This window comes from Protobothrops mucrosquamatus, unplaced genomic scaffold, assembly GCF_001527695.2.
Source record: "Protobothrops mucrosquamatus isolate PMUCROS unplaced genomic scaffold, P.Mucros_1.0 scaffold1349, whole genome shotgun sequence".
NCBI lineage: Eukaryota > Metazoa > Chordata > Lepidosauria > Squamata > Viperidae > Protobothrops > Protobothrops mucrosquamatus.
In genome coordinates this window covers 85,933-101,450 of record NW_015387545.1, presented here as the reverse complement: position 1 = coordinate 101,450, position 15,518 = coordinate 85,933, and the positions used below count along the sequence as shown (strand labels likewise).

The 15,518-nt window shown below is 37.9% G+C and overlaps 1 protein-coding gene across 1 annotated transcript; it reads right to left on the bottom strand.

Moving 5' to 3' along the window:
* Nucleotides 1-6,329: 6,329 nt before the first annotated feature.
* DNAJB1 (DnaJ heat shock protein family (Hsp40) member B1) lies at nucleotides 6,330-10,366 on the bottom strand. Its single transcript, XM_015821562.1, has 3 exons — nucleotides 9,987-10,366; nucleotides 7,753-8,318; nucleotides 6,330-7,352 (listed from the first exon to the last, which is right to left on the bottom strand). The coding sequence occupies exons 1-3, from the start codon at nucleotides 10,195-10,197 to the stop codon at nucleotides 7,122-7,124; spliced, it is 1,008 nt and encodes a 335-aa protein (XP_015677048.1). The 5' UTR covers nucleotides 10,198-10,366; the 3' UTR covers nucleotides 6,330-7,121.
* Between the last annotated feature and the right edge of the window lie 5,152 nt (nucleotides 10,367-15,518).

Sequence of the window (15,518 nt, the reverse complement as noted above, 5' to 3'; positions counted from 1 at the left end):
AAAACACCGCCTCCCAACCAATTGAGGAGCACATCGCATTTTTCCTGGCTAATCACCGAGCTTGGCTCTCTTGAGCCCGGAACATTCCTGGGCTTCATGGCAACTTCCCTCCTCCAGCCTCCTCCTCCCTCCCCTCGTCAAGGTGCTGTGAATGGAGCAGATTAAGGCGTGGAATAGAGAAAGGGATGTACCACCTTGGAAAGGGGGACAACGGAAAGTACCATCTAGGAAAACCATAGGGGTAATGTCTCGCCCTAGGAAACATCACCACAACGCCCAGTTTGCGTTTGTGGTTGCGTAGCCTTCTACTGGCCAATTCGGTCGCTACAGTCACAAGAGTATTAATGACAAAGCAGAAGGGCGAGCCGGAGAAAACCAGGTAGTCAAGGGAGGACGCCTTGTCTGTACCTGCTGCTTGTCGGGCGGGCTGTGGAGGAACAGGAAAGCGGCGCAGATGCAGCGATTTAATTTCATTTTTCGGGGGAGCCAGATTTGGCTTGTGAAGCTGGTTTTTTTAGGATGTCTCGTGAAGCAGAACATAAAACAGGAAGCATCACACATTTCCCTCTACTATTTTTTTTTTATTTAATGCATAGGCCACCCCATCTGCTACGACTCTGGACAGCTTACAAAATAAGAGAGAAAAATAGAAAAACAAGACAAACATAAAAACTCCGGGGAAAAATAGCAGCCATTTAACAAGCAGAATACTATACAAGGGTTCATCACCCAGTTTAACTCAAGGCCTGAGGATAACCAAATACTTATAACCAAAGTTTTCCACATCCCTCAGGACCTGGCTTTGAGCAGCTCATTCTTATTACTGGGCAACTTTATTGAACTGAAGAGTAGCATAAAAAGGCTTTAAATGAAGTAATATATATGTGTAATGGGGCAGAAGGAATAACATTGAAGAACAGGAGAAAGCCGCAACCAAGACAACAATCAGGTGTAAGAAATCTGAGTCCTGGGCAGGAATGCACTGTACCTGTAATTTGAGAAAGCATCTGGGAAATGTCCCTCCCAAGTTCTTATGAAGATATGGGGGGAGGGGAAAGAAAGTGTATTCAGAGTTGCAAATGTCTCTGTTCTAATTTTTTAAAACAAAATTAGTACTAACATATATGACTTTGGCTTTCTACTCTGGTCTACCTTGAAGAATGGACATATGTCAAGGTCCCAATTAGTACTAGATTTGGGAAGAGAAAAGAAAAACCAATGAAATCAATATCTTTTAAACCTGCATAGGTGTAGAAGGGATAGCAGAACCAGAAGGTGGAGCAAAAAGGGGGATCAGTCTAGAATCCCTACATAGCCACAAGAGAACTAAGTCTAATTCCCCTTGAGTTCTGTTGACCTTTAGCTAACTCTAAGCAGCTATCCACAGTGAGTTGAGAAGATTCCTGTGCATAGGCTTTTAGAAACAAATGAATTTAATTGAACCTTCATGTATGGACCTGGTCAATTGCACCTGAGATTAGGATGGACTTGCAAGCGTAGGAACACTGTCCTGAGAATTGGTTCCTTAACAATAGTTTTTATGAAATTTCTATTCTTTTTTTCCAAGAATTTCAGGATATACCGTGTATCTCTCAGCCAGCCTTTTTTTAAATTCATATTTGATAAACTAGGTTAGGGTGAAGAGTGAAATTGGTTTGAGAGCAACATTTGTTCACAGATGGGAATTTGGCTAGAGAGAGATGGCACTTGTTCCAACATCATGAGCTTTGCGCTTATTTTTATTCCATTATGGAGGTACAGATAGTTCTTGATTAACAACCACCTGTTCAGCAACCATCAATGTTGAGACGGCACTGAATAAATGATACTTCTGGTCCTTGAAGTTGCAATTGTTGCAATATCACATCACATAATTGCAATTTGGGCACTTGACAACCAAGTTGCACTTACAGTGGTTGCAGCATCCTGTGGTCATGCGATCATCATTTGCAACCTTCTCTCTTGGCATCTCACAAGCAAAGTCAATGGGGAAGCCATGGAATCTGTGGGTTCTTTTTCACAGACCTGACCATTTGCATTTCTAAGCACAAATGTGCTTTGATCTCAAAGTTCTCAAATAAATAAAACAAGATTTAACATGACTACGGGAAATGTTTGGAAGCTGTTATTCCAAGCAAAGGAAATGCCGCAAAAAAATAAATAAATTGGTAGAGGATGTACAAATCTTTGCATCTGCCATATTCCATTTTTAAATCTATAAACAATGGCACGTCAATAAGTATGCATTAAAAATTGCGGAAATACGCCATGCGCAACTTTGTACCATGTAAAGATTATTCCTAGTTTGGTTTACTTTGGGGTCAATTGAAACACACCATGTGATTGAGTGCCTAAATATTCATATTCAGGTGTGTGTGTGTGTGTAAAAGAAATCAGTCATTTTTATTTAAAGTGAATTGAATGCAACACTGAAATTTCCACATTTAAGGTTTTAGCTTGCTGTAAATGGAACAAATTTTGAAACAGTGTTAAATCATAATCTAGACTTATAAACCTACAGAAACAATAGTTGCTTTAAATTCATGAAAATTAGAATATAGCTAATGGGGAAAATATACATCTAGACATCTATATTGCTATCGCTCTACTTCATGTAGTAGGTTACATTTTGGAATAATCCTTGCCCTTCTACTACACATATGATTTTATACCAACCTGTTTATATCAATATCGGATATAGGTAGTCCTGAGCTTACAACCATATATTTAGTGACTGTTTGAAGTTACAATGATATTGAAAAAAATGACTTATGATCATTTTTCACTTATGACCTTTTGCAGCATCTTCATGGTCATGTGATCAAAATGCAGGCATTTGGCAACTGGCATCTATTTATGACAGTTGCACGGACCCAGGAACATGTGATCAACATTTGTAACCTTCCCAGCTGACTTCCGACATACAGTTAATGGGAAATTCAAATTTGCTTAACAACCTCAGGATAGCACTAGCACTAAGACTTATATACCGCTTCACAGTGCTTTACAGCCCTAAGTGGTTTACAGAGTCAGCCTATTGCCCCCAACAATCTGGGTCCTCATTTTACTGACCTCAGAAGGATGGAAGGCTGAGTCAATCTTGATCACTTAACAACTGGAATGATTCACTTAACAATTGTGGCAAAAAGGTCATAAAATGGGGCAAAACTCACAACAACTGCTTTGCCTGGCAATAGACATTTTGGGCTCAACTGTGGTCTTAAGTCGAGGACTATGTGTAATATTAAACACTGATAATTATCACCTATTGCTGCATTCTTTTCCATGACTAAGCCAGGGGCATTGAGTTGTTTGCTTAAATGCTTTACTGCATCGTAACACAGCAAACTATTTACTTAATTTTGCAAGTACAAAAATAATCACACTATAAAAATACAATTTTATATCTAAAAGTGAATAACAGAAAACTAATATTTTAACTAATATTTAGATGCTAAAAAGCTTGGAAAAATGAATCTTCTCATTGGGCCTGAACTGCTAGTAAGTCTCTCTAAAGCAATGGTTCTCAACCTTTTTAATGCCACGACCCCCAACCGGTTGTACGTCGAGGACTAAACTGGTCATAAGTCGAGGACTATCCAACCGGTCGTAAGTCAAGGACTTTCCCTGCCCGGGAGCGCCGCACATGCGTGGTTCCGCCCCTTGCGCCGGCCGAGGCATAGCTGGCAAGCGGCAGAGACGGAGCAGGCCGACCACCAGCTGGCCCAGCCCAAGGGAGGTAAGGCACCCACCGGAAAAGGGGAAAAAAATGGCGGACAGCCTTGCTTGGCGACCCCCGTGAAATGGTCCATCGACCCCAAATGGGGTCGCGACCCATAGGTTGAGAACCGCTGCTCTAAAGGGACAAAAAAACCCTGTAAGTACCATTGAAAAGCTCTATCTAGTAGCCATTTTTTAAACTTGATAGATGGAGAGATTTCAGATGGTTTTAGTAGCCAAGCAGAGAAACATAAAAATAGTGACCCAGTAATCCAATATCCAGGAAATTTAATATTCTACCAGGACTTTGAACTGGGCAGGATGTTTTGGCTAGTAAGTAATGATAGCCTTAACTACTTCCGAGATTGCTTAGGATGCAGAATAAATAAATAAATTGCACATATACTGTACTAGAAATGAGTTGGAGTTAGCCTAACAACTTGTTGGAACCTGTTATTTTGTACAGCTTTGATTTCAGAACTTTAATTCTACTTAAGTCTTTTATCCCTTTTTCATTGAGAATGTTTCTTGTAATGACAACTCACATGCAAAGTATTTTTTGTGCATAGCTGTCATGTATGGTCATTGTACATACAGTAAAATCAACAGTGTACTTCAGGTACTTCAGCTTCTGTGTGCATACCATATACATTCAACATAAAAACAAGTCTATACATGTAGTTGAAATGTTCTTGACGCCACCATTTAAATATATATATTTAACACAAGCTTCAAGTTCTTTGACAGTTATACCCTAAATACCAGTAAGTGTAAAATAATAGCTAGAAAACTTCCTTACTATAGCTCAGTTTCTAGTCTAAACAAAAGCTATTGGGCAAGATACTATAGTGACCTTTACAAAATTAACGATTAGACTTGGTTTATACTTTGAAAAAAGACCACCAGGAAACCGTATGTCTATAAGCTAGACCAAGAAACAAACAAAAAACACGTCAGTGGGAAATCATTCCCTGTTGCTAAGCAACCACATGATCTGAGCAGTCACCTGGAGTCAAATTCAAATTGGAGAGTTCAGTATCTCACTGAAGAGTCAGGCATAGCAGAAGACTTTTGGGTAGGACCTGTTTACAGAATGATATGTATCACTGAAATATTGTACACCCACAAATAAACAGCTGACATATTTTAGATAAGTTACTATATGTCAGGGGTGTCAAAATGCCGACCCGTGGGCCGGACGCGTCACCGGGGAACCACACCCACCCCATTGCCGGCAATGGGGAAAAAGCTCCAATATGTTTTGCGACATCATGTGATGTCGTGAGTTTGACATGTCTGCTATAGGTAATCTAGCTTCACCACCACCCTGTTTAGCAATTAAAGCTATGATAGTGCTGAAAAAGTAATTTAATGGCTAGTTGCACTTATGATTTTAGTGTCCTGTGGTCAGATGATTGCCATTTGCACACTTGGTTTTTTTTTAAATTTGTATTTTATTTATCTACTTTGTTTGTATCCCTTTATTATTTTTACAAACAAGTCAAGGCGGCAAACATATCCAACGTATCTTCTTATTTTCCTCACCACCACCACCCTGGGAGGTGAGTTGGGCCAAGAGACAGTGATTGGCCAAAGATCAGCTTTCATGGCTAAGGTGGGACCATAATTCATGGTCTCCCCCTTTTTAGCATGGTACTTTAACCAATAGACAAAGCTGGCTATATTATCAACAATAATATTATGGCCGACCCCAAGCTATGAGAAATATATTTCACAAGTCTCCTCCACCCAGTTTCCACGGTACATACTTAAATAGGAGGATGTCATACACACTGGCACTTCACCAATTTGTATGATTCATCAACTTGTATGATGAAGTATTGTTGCTGCACCTAGCTGTACATACTACAGCTAGAAGACCAACATACATTTGTTTGTTAATTTCTCTCAAAGCAAGAATCTGTCATTAAACCAATTAAATACCAAAAAGTCCTTGTTATATAAAGCATGTATACTACCTTAAAGAAGAGGCACAAGGTTTTACTTTGATACGGATACCAAATATATGACACTTTGGAATTTATATTTATTAAATCCTTACAAACAAGGAGTGTGTACTTTTAGTATTAGCATTAGAATGTTAGCTGTCTGTGAATGACAATGTGTCCTTTTCCCAAACCAGTCAAGTGTTAAATTACCAATAATCTAATTGGGAATATGAAACAATATAAATTTTTGGAAGAATTGACTAGATTTCTTAACCATCTCTATTACTTTTCTGCAATAATCCTCCTGAAGGATCAAAGAGCCTGGTGGAATTTATGTTCAAAATACTTGGCAGCACAAAATCTGTATTCATTAGATAGCTACAACTATATTCTAATTACAGTAAAGATTATTTCTCTTTATCATTGATTCAATCTGAACAAAACAAATGGTTTTTAGTAATTTTCTAAAAAAAAAAAAAAAAAGATTTAGAATTACACAATGTCTTTTTCCCATGACAGAAAACAGTGACAATTCATGTGTAGTTTTAAGTATCTGCTATTTTGTCAATTTGCAGCAATCATCAGATTTAATTAGGCATTTACCAAATTTTTAATAATCATAGGAGCAAAACTGCAAAACAAATATTTTAAGCATAGATATCAATAAGCAAGACTCCAAAGTCTTTTTATTAAAATTTTCAACTGTAAATTTGACAGACTTGATACATTCAGTTCGTTTAGACTAAGTCCTCTAGCAGGACATATAAATATGTCTGTATAGAAAAAAATTCTCTGGCAAGTCTGTAAATCAGATGGTTTCCTGTAATTTTTTTGCATGCGTTCAAGAGCTGCCTGGTATTAGAAAAAGCCCTATTCAACTTTCTGAAAGAGGCAAATCTTTATGGCTGTATGAACAACTTCTTTCCAGAATGTCAGCATTTGGTACTATTTAAAGAGTACCATAGGAATATCAAGGAAGCTGGAAATCTGAATACTTACTAAAAATAGCCTATCCCCCTTCAGGAAATAATGTAAAAGACAAAGACAACACAATACAACATAGACAAGAGATTGAAGATGTTTACTTCTGAAGTCCAGTTTAGATTTTAGTCTCATTTTTTTCTAATGAGAATATGCATGGGCATGGTCTGACTAGGGCTTGTCAAATAGATGAAGCAGAAATTATGACTGGTTGCCATACTCAGATTCAAATTTTTGAGATGTTTTCCTGTTTCTTTCAGCAAATGTTCCCGGTTATAAATGCTATGAGCAAAGGCAATCTGGGTCTAAAGTCAGTTAGCAGTGCAATACTCTTTTTTCAATGGATTCTTTGAAACATTTTGTAGCATAGAGTTACTCTCATGTCCACTGCCAAAACAGACCCTGAAATCTTGATTCCAGTCTGTAATCCTCCATATTAGAGGTAGTGCAGTCCAATTGGTGCCAGTCTTATTATATTGGCAAGATCTGTTCTAGGACGCTTTTGGAAGACTGTGGAATTCTGTCTGGGAATCTTACTTCAAATTCAATAATAAGATCTCCTCGCTGATTTAGATTCTTGGGAAATGGAAGGCCTTCTCCAGGAATTCTTCGCTTCATGCCAGGTTTAATAACATCTTTGAATATCATTGGTATGGTTCTACCATCTAATGTTGGTGTATTCACAGTGCAGCCACACAAAGCCTGTATATAAAAATAAACCACATAAATCAGTACATATTTTATAAATGAGAAAAACTAGGGAACATGTCATTTTCATTCATTTGACAATGGCTTCAATTAGATTTCATGATAAGAGAAAATGCAAAAAAGACCTGAATGCCACATGTATACCAATATACTTTAATATTGTTCCTGTTCAAGCTACTATAGCAATATGAAGCACGCTTCCAGCATGTGTTCCATAATGCAGCCAGTGTCTTGAGAGTATATACTCTTAAGGGCTATTTAAAGTTGCAACAAGTCTATTCTTACAGTTATATATGGATTATCCAAATTAAACAATCTATTTCAATATGCAGTAATTCAGACATTTTATTACCTAGTTCATCTTTCAAATGACAAATCTAGCTTTTTAACTTACCTCACGGAGGCTGATCTTAGCTGGGTATACAATATCAGACCCATCTCTCTTAAAAGTGTTGTGTGGCTTGTCCTTTAGAACAAAAACAATATCAGCTGGAATGTTGGTTGGTGTTTGGTCTCCTTCTTTGGGGAATGTGATCTTGGTTCCTTCTTTCCACCCTCGTTTTACTTCTATTGTTAAAATCTTATCCTCACTACGTGTGCTTTTCCCATCTGGATTGAGACGCTTGTGTGAAATTTTCATTTTCTTGGTGCAACCTGTGTAAATTTCCTCCAACGACACCCTCAACTCATGGATGATTGGAGGATCTTGTTTCTTGCGGATGTTTTCATGTCCTCCACGACTACGAGTAAAACCAATATTGCCAAAGTTTTGAAAAGTTGAAAAAGGATCATCAACATCCATGTCCTCATCCCCATTCCTCTGAACAAAAAAGGTATCAAAAGGATTCCGTCCACCGAAGAACTCTGCAAACATGGCATGAGGATCTCCATGGAAGGTGTAAGTGAATGAAGTACCATTAGGACCTCCTCCACTACAACTGGGACCGCCACCTTTTAATCCTGAAATATAGAAAACATAAAAATACACTTCATCCAGTAATACTCATGTCCGATGTCTCATATTGCAATATGTGCTCCATTTCAAAATTTCTTTTTAGTATTTTTATTTTGAGAATGTCAAATAGGGCTAATCTTAGAAATGCCTCAAATTTTCACCTCCATTTTTCTCTCACAATTCCCTTTTTCACCATGTTCATGATTCAACTATATAACATCAGCAAAAAACCTTTTTTAGTTTTTCACAGTCTCCTGAACTGAATGTTATTGTAGATATAGCACAAATTATTGTTCATTTTTAACCTCAATTGCATAAAGCAATAGGCATCTTTTAAGAATTATGAAAAAAGACATTCAGCACAAATAAAATATTGGAAAGGTCACTAGCATAAGAATATGCTAGAATATTCTAGCTACTACTAGAAGACTGCAGGAAAGGCTCCACCTATCTTAGACAGCTTGTCATGCAACCCAAATATATGCAGTGAATACATATTTTACCAATTCTTCAGAGGAAAATTGCTGAGCATTTACTATGAATATAAGTAAGCAAGACAATGGAAGCCAGTACTGAAAAGCTATCTCAAATCTGTACAAATTGTATAGGAGGAGTGTCCATTTTAAATGCTGTTTTATAAATGCTAGGGATGCAATGATGTTCTTTAAAATATACACGCCACAAGGTAGAAAGTTGACAGAAAGTATACACTTAGCAATCTTTATTAGTGTAAATAAAATCATTAGAAACAGGAGAAAATCTGCAACTTATTATATTATTTTTTACTTTTCTACACAAAGCATTTCCACCTGGCTCAAGTAAGCTTCCTAGACAGGAAGAACCTGTAAAGTAATGGTGGATTTTTGAGGAGTGACCTTAATACAATCAGAACAATTCAAAGATGGCAACTCATCTGGCCAGTTTCCAGAAGGGAGAATGAAAGAACTTGTTTTCTTGTTCTTCACTATTTTGCCCTCCTTCCCCCTTCCTTGGGAAATTAGTCCCAACACGGTCGTTTTCCACAGCCGCTGGGAAAAGAGTATTTATGAATAGGAGCTAAACGCTAGATCTGACAATTATAATAGCAAACTGGAAAGTTAGCAGCTTTCTTTCAGGGTGAGGACGAGATTATTAGCAATCAAGGGAAACAGCTGAGTAGAAATTTTTAATGTCAGAGAAACTACAGCCGAAGGGAGGGAGGAGACTCTTTGGCTTAAGCAAATTTTAAAGGTGAAATATTTCAAAGCTGAAAACATTTATTCAAGTCCCCTGCCCGAGTACAGTTGTTTCATTTTAAAGTTTCACTTTCTAATTTCATTCGCTTCCGGGAGGGAAAAAAAAAAAATTCAACGGGGGGGATTTAATTCTGCTTTCCTGGCCCACCAACCAGGAATTTTTTTTTCCTTGCGTCCTGCGATTTACACTTGTGAGCCAGGCGATTTCAATTTTCTTTAGAGAATAGACCAAAGACTAAGGCAATTTCGCTAGTCTAAAAAGACAGTCCAATTCTAAACCAATTAGATCCCCCCCCCCAAAAAAAAACTTGGGATGAGCGGCTACATGTCCTAGACCCCCCCCACCCCCCCCACCCCCAATTTATTGCAGACTCGATTTCCCCTCCCGCCTATTCAACACGACTCCCCCACTCCTCGGGCCCGGCTCTCGGCACGCACCTTCCTCGCCGAACTTGTCGAAAATCTCGCGCTTTTTCGGGTCGCTCAACACGTCGTACGCCTCGGCGATTTCTTTGAATCGCTCCTCGGCTCCCGGGTCCTTATTCTTGTCAGGATGGTAGCGCAGCGCCTGCTTGCGATACGCCTTCTTAATGTCGTCTTCGCTAGACCCGCGGGCCAGGCCCAGGATGCGATAATAATCTTTCCCCATCGCCGTTCGCCAAGCCCCTCAAGCAGCCGGCCCCCTACCCCGCTCGCTCGTCTACTCGAGCTGTAATTTCGGAGGCGCTTCCCCCTTCCAAGTTTATATGGCGGGCGGAGGAATCTTCCAGAGCTTGCCACAACATTCTCTCCCGAAAGCCCGCCTCTCCGTCCTGCTTTCTCCAATGGCAGCCGACCCTTTCGAACGCTTGCCCCAATGAAGACGCGGCGTGCGTCACACATGGGGAAGTAACGGTTGCCGAGAGTCCGCCTTCTAACTTAATAGCGAAGGAGATAAGCGACTGCTCTGCTGTCAACGGTTGTTTTCCTTCCGAATTCTACAGGCGGGCGGGCGGTCTCCGGGCGGGGGCGAATCGGGCGACGTCACGGGAGGCTCGCCCGGGAGCTCTTCTATTAAAACCCTTTTCAGAAAACACCGAGCCCCTCCGGTCATTGCTATTCGATTAATCGAGAGGAAGCCGCTCCACCCAGAAACCGACGTTTTCTTAAACCTCAAGTCAGCCAAGATTCAGAGAACCTTGTAACAGACACGTTTCACTGCAGTTTCGCTTATGTTATGCCAGTTTCTCCAGTCCGGTGCCCTATGAATGGAATTTCGTTAGAGGGGGCCTTGGGGAAGTTGGAAATGAAACCCATCGGGAGAGCAGCAACTGGGAAATCATGAGCTCCACTGGATGGTTATGACAACGGTACAAAATACACAAGAGCAGTTTTTAAAACCCTTGTTATAATAAATGTCATTTATGGCTAACCATTGCATCACTAATGATAGGTGTGACCCGCATCTGTAAAGCAGGAGTTATAACTATAAGATTCAATACACCACTGATGAGGGCACTTAACAATATGGACATTCAAACCTATGCTATCTGCAGATTTACATATTCCAGCCAGCTAGCAACTAAAACTGAATTCAAGTTACAATCCTACATGAAAAGCCAGTTATTTGTTACCTGAAGCAGAGAAGCAAATCCCTAATTCCCACAAAATATCTTGTCACTGCAATTAAATTATTTTGAAATTTAAGGCAGCCTGAAAAGTATTTGAAAGTATGTCGTTGGCAATCATAAATACACTTGCTGCCCTTTTCATATCCCAAAGCAAGTTGCTAGAAACAAGCTCAATAAAAGAAAACTGCTTTTTTTTGTACCTTCAAGTCAGTATTGACTCCTGGAGGCTGCCTGGACAAGTCACTGCAGCTTTCTTGGCAAGATTTTTGAAGTTATATGCCATTATCTGATTTCTGCTTGCCTCATATTGTGCTTCTGTTAAAACCTCTGAAATCCTATCTGGGCCAAAGACAAATAGAAAATGAAAAACAATATTAACACAGTAACTGTATCAAGGTAACATTTTGTTTATAATATCAATTTATATAGGTGCCCATATTTCAGTTGTGACTGCAGGTGAACACAAAATTAAAAACTAACAGAATAACTTAGTGGTAGTCGTGGAGGCTCACCTAACCTATACGGCCATTCCCAGGGGACATACAGTTGTTGAAGGATTTGCAAAATGCCAGGAGGGTCAGGGGAAAAAAACCTCCAAGGGGCATGAGATTCTGAAGGGCAAACACTTCCTGAGTCTGCATAGTACTGCTTAATAAATGAGCCTACCTTGCCTGATCTAGTACACCACACAGAAACAAGTGGAGAAAGGGGTCCCACATATAAGTTTGAGTTTAATAAATAATTACAGGTTAGTGGAAAAATAATGGCAGCAGTTATTTCCATTTCCTTCTAAGTGTAGCAGAATAAGTCCTTTAAGCCAAATTTCTGGATAAGAAACATACAAGTATTTCTCTGAAATAACCTGCCTGCAGGGAACTGTTATATGGATTAAGTGATTGCTTAAATGTTAGTACTGTAAAAATCTATAAAACCACAGTGTAATGATTTTTTGGGGAACAATGTTTGATGTACTATCCTGGGATATCGATGAACCTGTCAAATATCCATACTCAGTGCCATACAGAAATGTTGATTTTGTGCCATGGAAAACACTTATATTTCTAATAATTTAAATGGATCTAGAAGCAATCTCAAAACTATGAACTTAAACTGAAAATATGTTGAATGCTATCATTTCCACAGATAATATGTCCAATAATAGCATTTCCATCTTGTCTGATTCAAGTTTCACTTTTTTGTCTGTCATCACATCCCTTAGTACAGTCAAGGGCCTATCAAGCTATTGTGTTGAACTGTTAAGGTGCTGGAGTAGCATTGCAGAATTTCAAATTTTAATTCACACCCCAGAAGGAAAGTCGGTGATTGGTTTTTAGGCTTGTCACTCACAGTCCAACCTATCTCTTTGTGAGATAGATTGCTAGTTGTTGCCAGCATAAGGAAAAAATAGGATAGAACACTATGTTAGCTGCCTTAAATTCCTGCACACAAGATATCACAACTAACCAAATAAAATACTGCCTCTGAGGAAAAATGCATATGTGAGCTATGTGTCATCAGAATGCTGAATCTTCAAAAGATGTTATTCAGTCTTTTAATGTAGATTTAAGTTTAAGAATAAAACTTGCAGAACCTCACAAAACAAACATTAAGCATACCTGATGGATTAAATATCAATTTAAGGCTGATCCAAGGGAACTGCTTTCAGGCTTTTTCATAAATGATTCCCAGATTCAATTAAAGTCAATATTAATTTGCATTTTTTACATTATTCTGACATTGATTCAAATCTGTACTAATACAGGTAGTCCTTGACTTAAAAGAGTTCATTTAGTGACCGTTTGAAATTACAATAATGAAAAAGTGACTTATGACCAATTTTCACACTTATGACTTTTTCAGCATCCCCATGGTCACATGGTTTATATTCGGGTGCTTGACAACTGGCTCAATTCATTGATCCCAAGTGCTTTTCTTTGCTCTTCTCTTTCTTAACTTCAGTGTTTCCAAGAACAGCTGCTGATCAAAAATAGACAAAAAATTCTTCTGCATGTCTTGCAGATCTCAAGAATAGATTAAAACAGCTGATGGTATGTATTAATGTAGTCCTAACCATGTAATTGTCTTGCTTTCTTACTGTCCCAGAGAAAGATGGAATGAGAAACTGTAAACCAGCTACATCAGCTTAATTTTCATGAAGAGGTGCCAAATATCAGGCAGACCCAGTTGCTGTATTAAAAAGCCTTCTTAAGGACAAGATTGGTACATCTTAACTGAACTCTTTTTTATCATTGGGTATAACCAGAAGAAAAATATACACATATGTTATTTATTTCTTAAGTTCCATTATACAGTACATCAGTCCTTTTAATCATCTTTATATAGTATCACTGAAAAATAAGTTTTAAGCATCAATTTGGCTTATAAAACAATGATGAAACAGTATGTACAATCTCCATTACTAGTCCCTAACCTGCATATAATATCTGTTCCAAGTCATTGTCAAATTATGTTGCCTGATTAGTGAGTGTGACTGTTATTATTGGCAAAATGATACATTTTCACCTCCAGTTTTGAACATGTGCAATCTCCTTGGTTATTTCTCAATTTTCTTCAGGGAAATTGGAGAGTGAGAGAAATAGTCAATAGAAGGAAAGGAGCAAATAAACAACAAAGGCTCAGTTCAATAATCCTTAATTATTTTTTAAACACTGCAGTAAGGAAAAGTGGATGTAGTGCAATCTTAAGGTGAAAATCTCACCTGATGGCATTTCAGAGTATTTTAATATCAAATTGCACAAACAGGCCTCCTCTTCTCCTGAAAAAATAGTGAAGGCCTAGTCTTTCCTGAGTGTTGATAATATGGAACTGCACAAATGAGCCTCTATTTTTCAGATAAAATAGGGGAAGTCTGGTTTTCTCTACTCCATCTTGTTGGAAGCTTAAAAATAGAGAGGAAGAAGGTGGTAGATTTTAAGTAAAAGGGAATGTGCAAAAAGACACGGCCATCCTGGAAAAGAAGGTGGTATAGGTCGGCGCTGGCCAGCATTCATAAGGAACTCCCAACACTCCTCTGGTGATACCCATAACAGAGTACTTAACCTTGCCCCCAAGTGACAAAATTTTACACATTATGCACACTTTGAAACTGGTATAATGAAGGGAAAAAACTATTTTATTCTGGTATTATAATAATAGTGATAATTTAAGGCTGTTTCATTTGTGGGTGAGTTGAAGAAAAGGTTGTGTAAATACGAGGGGTGGGTGGGTGATTTGGATTGTTAAGGGATGCTATTGCTGCATTAAACTACAAGTGACTCGGTATGTGTGTGTGTGTACAGATAGATAGATAGATAGATAGATAGATAGATAGATAGATAGATAGATAGATAGATAGATAGATAGATGATAGATAGATAGATAGATAGATAGATAGATAGATAGATGATAGATAGATAGATAGATAGATAGATAGATAGATAGATAGATAGATAGATAGATAGATGATAGATAGATAGATAGATAGATAGATAGATAGATAGATAGATAGATAGATAGATAGATAGATAGATAGATAGATTTGGGTATGTTTATGTAGATGCCAGGACAAGTTACCATAAGGACCTGAGTGAAAATGCAGACTAAAAATTTGTCACTGAGATAGAGGATAGCAACTGCTAATTAGTTATATTCTTAGAAACAAGATCATTTCCAAAATAGCAAGCTTAAAATACATGAAATGCACTTTGTCTGGAGATACATTTATGTGAATCATAAGCTGTATGACACATACAGCAAAAGGCGTCCATGAAGAACGTCTCGAGAAAGTGATCAAGCAACTGACCTGGTATTTGAACGGCTGCTGTTATCTGTAGAATTCCCTGAAAAATTAATTAATTATTAATTTAATTAATCTTTTCATATTTCAATAATCTAATTAGAAAAGAGATAGATTAATGAACTTTGTAAAGTTTACGGACAAGGAAAAGGAATGTTATGGTTTTTTTATAGAATTCAAATATGTACATTTATTTTTTATATTTTTTAATTAAAGTTTACTATTACAAAGATAAAAAAATCAATACAAACTAAAAAGTATAAAATAATGAAAAGAAATGATAGAAAGTGTAGAAGATAAAATATAAAAAAGAAAAATGAATAGAGAAAAAAGAAAAGGATATAAAGAAATAACTTCCCCCTTCGTCACAAAAGTACACTACAATTTCATTAACTTATCACCTTCTCTGAATATACAATAAAGTATCTCTTCCCCTCAGATCTCGTGTTTTACCTATAAAGAAACTCTTAAAGCCTTGTCATTCAATCCTTGTCAGCAAAAGTCCATTAAGGGTTCTAAGAAATAATAACATATATATATTCAGGGCTTTTTTTCTCATAGAGC